The sequence below is a fragment of the Mustela nivalis genome, assembly GCF_964662115.1.
Source record: "Mustela nivalis genome assembly, chromosome: 1".
Lineage (NCBI taxonomy): Eukaryota > Metazoa > Chordata > Mammalia > Carnivora > Mustelidae > Mustela > Mustela nivalis.
In genome coordinates this window covers 104,202,409-104,208,408 of record NC_139020.1, presented here as the reverse complement: position 1 = coordinate 104,208,408, position 6,000 = coordinate 104,202,409, and the positions used below count along the sequence as shown (strand labels likewise).

Here is a 6,000-nt window from a genome sequence, read left to right as displayed (position 1 = left end):
TTAAGAGGCAGTAAATCCTAAAGGCAGGAAATAGCTCCTTTCCTAGAGACAGACTCTCAACAGGCCAAAGACCAGAGACCAGGCACCAGAGGAATCTGCAAAGTTGTTAAATTAACCCTTATCTTTCTCATTAAGGAAGATAAGGACTACCTAGCTCTAGCTGGACTAACCCTAACCTGAACCTGTCAATTCTTCACAAATTATTGTTTGTCTAAAAGATACAAAACCTTCCTGCTTTGGTCTCTTCTTCAGATATTCGTTCTCTTGTGAAGACTCCCACGTATATGTAAAAATAAAATAATATTTGTATGCTCCTCTGGGACACCTGGTGACTCAGTCGATTCTGTGTTTGACTCTCGATTTTGGGTCAGGTCATGATCTCAGGGTTGTAAGGTGGAGCCCTACATCAGGCTCCGCGCTCAGTGGGGAGCCTGCTTGAGATTTCTTCTCTCTCTCTGCCCCTCCCCTGCTTGCACGCGCTCTCTCTCCCAAATAAATAAATCTTTAAACAAATATTTTTTTAAAAATATTTTTGTACGGGGCGCCTGGGTGGCTCGGTGGGTAAGCTGCTGCCTTCGGCTCAGGTCATGATCTCAGGGTCCTGGGATCGAGTCCCGCATCGGGCTCTCTGCTCAGCAGGAGCCTGCTTCCTCCTCTCTCTCTCTCTGCCTGCCTCTCTGCCTACTTGTGATCTCTCTCTGTCAAATAAATAAATAAAATCTTTAAAAAAAAATATTTTTGTACGCTTTTTTTCCCTGCTAATCTTTGTCAGTATAATTCTCAGACCTGGCTAGGGATCCCCAAGACAGTTGAGGAAAAGGTTTTCCTGTCCTACAGCCTCCCAGAAAAGAGGACAATTGAGGTTGGTCTAAAGGGCAAGTTGATTAGGTAGGCTGAATAGGGAAGGAAGGAGAAATGTTGTTTCAGACAGTGAGAATGGTATATGCACTCAGAAAAGCGGATGCCTTTAAGAAACTGCATATCCTACAGTTTGGCTGCAGCTAGGGTCAGAGGGTGGGTTGGAGTGGCAGGAAATAAGGCTGCCCAACAGGTAGGCAAGGGCTGAATCATGAAGTTTGTATTTCATCTAGAATACAGATTTTTGTTTCAGGTCTGGACTTTTTGTTAAACATCAGAGGTACATCCTCTTAAGTGTGTCATAACATGAAATGGTGAGGGTCACCTAGGTGGTTCAGTCCGTTAAGCATGGCACTCTTGATTTGGGTTCAGGTCGTGATTTCAGGGTCCTTGAAACCCAGCACCGGGAAAGGGCCCTGCCCTGGGCCTGGAGCTTGCTTGGGATTCTCTCTCTCCCTCTCCTCCAACCCCCCGCAAGCGTTTTCTCTCTCTCTAAAAAAATAATATGAGGGGCGCCTGGGTGGCTCAGTGGGTTGAGCCGCTGCCTTCGGTTCAGGTCATGATCTCAGGGTCCTCGGATCGAGTCCCGCATCGGGCTCTCTGCTCAGCAGGGAGCCTGCTTCCTCCTCTCTCTCTGCCTGCTTCTCTGCCTACTTGTGATCTCTCTCTGTCAAATAAATAAATAAAATCTTAAAAAATAATAATAATAATATGAAACGGTGAGATGCAGAAAAAAGAAAAATAACATAGGTACAATGATGCAATGATGGTTCCTCCAGTCCTCTCGGAGCCTCTGTAAGACAGTGGTGATACTATCCGCCTCAAGTGTTTGGTGAGGGTCAAAGCAGCAACTTAGGGGAGGCCTGGGTGGCTCAGTCATTAAGGGTCTGGGGTCAAGACTGAGTCCCTCACAGGACTTCCTGCTCGGCAGGAAACCTGCTTCTCCCTCTCCCACTCTCCCTGCTTGTGTTCCCTCTCTCTTGTCAAATAAACAAATAAAAATATATTAAAAAAAAAAAAAAGAAAGAGAAAAGAAAAAGGGCACTCACTTAGGTTAAGTGCCTGATACGTGGCGTTACTCAATAAATGCCAGTTTTCCCTTCTCTTTTTCCTCTGAACCTCATCCGCAAACCGGATGGAGGTCCAGGCGCTGTCCCGCGCCAGCCCCGCGTCCAGGCTCGCCCGGCCGGGAGCACCCAGCGGCGCCCGCGCAACCCTCCGGGGCGTGGAGCTTCGGCTCGGCGGGGCGTGGGGGCGCTCTAGACTGCACCTGGAGCTCTATGGTCTTTTAAAAAATTTTTGCACACCCCCCCTCCCGCTCGCCCCGGAAGTGGTTCCGCGGCAGGGGTTGGTAAGGTCGGGCCATGGTGGGGCAGAGGTTGGGAAGATGGCGTGGCGAGGCTGGGCACAGAGAGGCTGGGGCTGTGGCCAGGCGTGGGCTCAGCCGGCGGGCGGCCGCAGCTGCGAGGAGCTCACTGCGGCCGTGGCCCCGCCGCGACTGCTCGGACGCAGGTAATGACCGCCGCTCCGGGCTTCTTTCCCCTCGGACCCTCAGCTTCGGCCGAGCATCCTCGGGGGCGCAGGCCACGCAGGCCTGTGGGTCGGCCTTGCCCTCACCCATCTCTTCCTCTCTCTGTCCCACTTTCCCCTCTCGCCTCGCCAGCCCTCGCTTCTCGCCGTGCCACCGTGCCCCCAGCCGGGGTGCCCAGTGACCGACCCCGGCGCAGCTTTCCGTGAGCCCGCGCGGTCTACCCCTATCCCATCGGGAAGGACGTGAGGGGAAGGGGAAATAGTCTCTGAGGGCTGCGTGCCACGCCTCATAATCCCGCGAAGAAGGTATTGGACCCATTTTTTAAGTGAAGCAGTTACACAGATGATACAATGGCAGAACCGATTCTCTATCAGTCTTTATAAACCTGTGTTCTACTTCAAGTTACTTTCGTCAGCGTTTAGAGAACTAAGGGAAGACGGAGTCAAAGGGCATTTGCCTTCTTCACAGTCAAAAGAGAGGCTTTTCTGTTGAAGAATGGAGAGCTTGGAATAGTTTCCAGATGATTTGGAAAGAAAACTAAAGTACTGGTTTTCCCAAGTAGAAGCTGTATGAAGAGTATGCTTCATCAGTATTTGCTGCTTTTAAGTCCGTTCTGAAGAGGAAAAGAGTCCCTCAGCTGTCCAAGAGCTTGATGTGTTTTTTACTGGAAATTTGTTCCTGTTCTTTAATCCAGAGTTGCAGCCTTCTCGGTTTTCTGAGTAGGTTCCAGATGCCTGAAATTCCATCTGATTGATGGTAGCAAGTTTAGGTAGAATGTTCAACAGAGGGGCTAGCCAGTGGCAAATAACTGAGGCTCCAATATGGTGGAGCCATTGCTTAATTTTAAGAATCACCCAGAGTGTTTGTAGACTATATTTCCCAGGTCCCAGCCTAGTTCTGTCAAGTCAGAAGTTGGGGGTGGGGGGTGCGGGGAAGTGGAAGAACCTGTAGTGCTTGCAAGCACTCCCAGGTGAATTGGATTAGGGATTTGTGAAAACTTGCATACATTGTAGCTTAACTTCATACACCTTAACTTGGAGCTTCAGGCACTAATCTTAAACTCCTGGGGAGACGGAGAATGAGGAGGTCAGGTGGAAGTAGTGATAGATTTCAGCTGCCCAAATTGCAGAATTTATTCCAAATCCCAGCCAAAATTGCATGGTTCGAGGGGGAGGAGGAGGAATGAATATGGCTATCAGGAAGCAACAGGTGTGGTAATATTAAAAATATGTGTTAGGAAGGGAAAGCAAAGGAACTATAACTTGATTAATGAAGAGCCTCCAGTATAAAATGGAGACCATTTGAAACAAAACAAAACAAAAAACAAATGAAGGTGTGATGTTGACAATTAGCCCCTATTTTTTTTTTTACGTTTTCTGTTTATTTGTAAAGTTCGAAAATGACATTTTTGTGGTTGCATAGAAAAATATGCGTTTCAAGAGAATGTAGGTAAACCTGAAATAGAGTATTTACCCGCTCACCTCTGGAAATAAGCACTTAATAGGAAGAATGAGTTACCTTGTATGTAACTTTATTTGGTCTTCTTTGACTTCCTGTGGTTCTAAGATTAGTATACAGAAGAATGAAGTTAGAGATAAAAAGCAGAGTTAAAAAAGCAGAGTTCTGGGCCCAATCCTTGTGTTTCCGATGTGATAGGCCTGAAGTATGGCTGAGAATTTGCCATATAGGTAATGATATAAGAGTTCTGTAAACTGTGGCAGGCCCAGTGCAGCCCACCAGCTAAAAATGGTTTCTACGTTTTTAAAGGGGTGTAAAGCAAAACAGTATGTGACATTTGTTTTCTTCATAAAAACTAAAATATTAACTATCTGTCTCTCTACAGACAAAGGAAAAAATCTCAGGCTCTTTAGAAACTTTACCATTGTCAAATTTCTGGCAGCACTTCTAAGAAATGGTTTAGGCTTAAAAGAAGCCTGCATAATTTCAGTTGTATGAAACTAAGAGAGTAGTTGGTGGTTCAGTTATTTTCCCTGTTTAATCTACCATTTATTGACTCCAGATGAGTTTTAAGAAAATTTTGTCATGCAAGTGTTTATGTAGAATTCCCCACTCCTCTAAATACATTTATTTTCTTTTAAAGTGGAATGAATCTATTGTGTGTATGCTTGGACATATGTTATCTCCATTTGAACAGCAGGCCATTTCTACTTCATAAAAATCTTTAGAAACATAGACATCAGTGCTGACTTGTACATATATCTAAGTTGCACTGTTAAAAATTCACAAAACTATGTTTTCACTCACCATTAAGCCAATTTATACATAGGTATGACTTTTTCTGTTTAAAAGTTAGGGGACCATGTTAAAAAACTGAACCATAGGGCGCCCGGGTGGCTCAGTAGGTTAAAGCCTCTGCCTTTGGCTCAGGTCATGGTCCTGGGATAGAGCCCCTCATCGGGCTCTCTGCTCAGCGGGGAGCCTGCTTCCTCCTCTCTACCTGCCTCTCTGCCTACTTGATCTCTGTCTGTCAAATAAATTAGTAAAATCTTAAAAAAAAAAAAAAACTGAACCATAACAATTATATGACTAGTAGTAAGTCAGATATTGATGAGATCTTCCCACTTTGAGCACATTAGACTGCTTTCACAAATGACTGGTTATTGGTGGAAGGACCAAAGCAGCAGAGCTAAAAGGCAGGTCTGCCTTCATGAGTTGGTATATACCTCTAATGACCCTTTCCTCCCATTCCACTCTCTGTACCATCCATTTTATCATGTTGTTTCTCTTTGGTTTCTGAACTTATTTCAGGTGAGTGATTCATTAAGGTTTTTTGTTTTTGTTTTGTTTTTTTTTTTTTAGATTTTTATGTATTTATTTGAGAGAGAGCGAGGGGCGGGGTAAAGGGTAGAGGGAGAAGCAGACTGCTTGCTGAGCAGGGAACCTTACGCGGGGCTTGATCCCAGGACTCCAGAATCGTGACCTGACCTGAAAGCAGGTACTTAACGACGGAGCCATCCAAGTGCCCCTAAGACATTTATTTTTCCATCTTTTGCACCAATATGAATGAGTAGAGCTAAAGAGCCTAAGCTTGTAAATATGGTCTCAAACATTTGGAATTAGAAACATTTATCATGCTTTTCCATGTTTTTGCATTTTAAGAAATGTAGAACAAAAGCTCCATAAGGGGGGCGCCTGGGTGGCTCAGTGGGTTAAGCCGCTGCCTTCGGCTCAGGTCATGATCTCAGGGTCCTGGGATCGAGTCCCGCGTCGGGCTCTCTGCTCAGCGGGGAGCCTGCTTCCTCCTCTCTCTCTTTGCCCGCCTCTCTGCCTACTTGTGATCTCTGTCAAATAAATAAATAAAATCTTTAAAAAAAAAAAAAAAAAAAAGCTCCATAAGGGCAGAATGTACCTTGTCATATAAGGTGTGATGAAGTACTTCATCTAAAAGCATTTTTGTAGTAATTGAAAACCCAACTCCAACCAAATTCCTAAGCAAATTAGGAAAATTTATTGGTTTATGCAGTTAAAAAGTCCAGAAGTCATGGCGCTTGGGTGGCTCAGTGGGTTAAAGCCTCTGCCTTCGGCTCAGGTCATGATCTCAGGGTCCTGGGATTGAGCCCCGCGTTGGGCTCTCTGCTCAGCGGGGAGCC

The 6,000-nt window shown here is 45.6% G+C and overlaps 1 protein-coding gene across 5 annotated transcripts in view; it reads left to right on the top strand.

Moving 5' to 3' along the window:
- Window positions 1–2,187: 2,187 nt before the first annotated feature.
- PARL (presenilin associated rhomboid like) overlaps window positions 2,188–6,000 on the top strand; it is a 52,940-nt gene continuing 49,127 nt past the window's right edge. Inside the window, exon 1 of one of the 5 annotated variants that reach the window (XM_082692796.1) lies at window positions 2,188–2,370. In XM_082692796.1, coding sequence (XP_082548922.1) covers window positions 2,246–2,370 — 125 coding nt within the window. In that variant the 5' untranslated portion in view covers window positions 2,188–2,245. The remainder of the gene's footprint in view (window positions 2,371–6,000) is intronic. The other 4 variants (XM_082692797.1, XM_082692798.1, XM_082692799.1 and 1 more) reach the window with 4 other exon arrangements.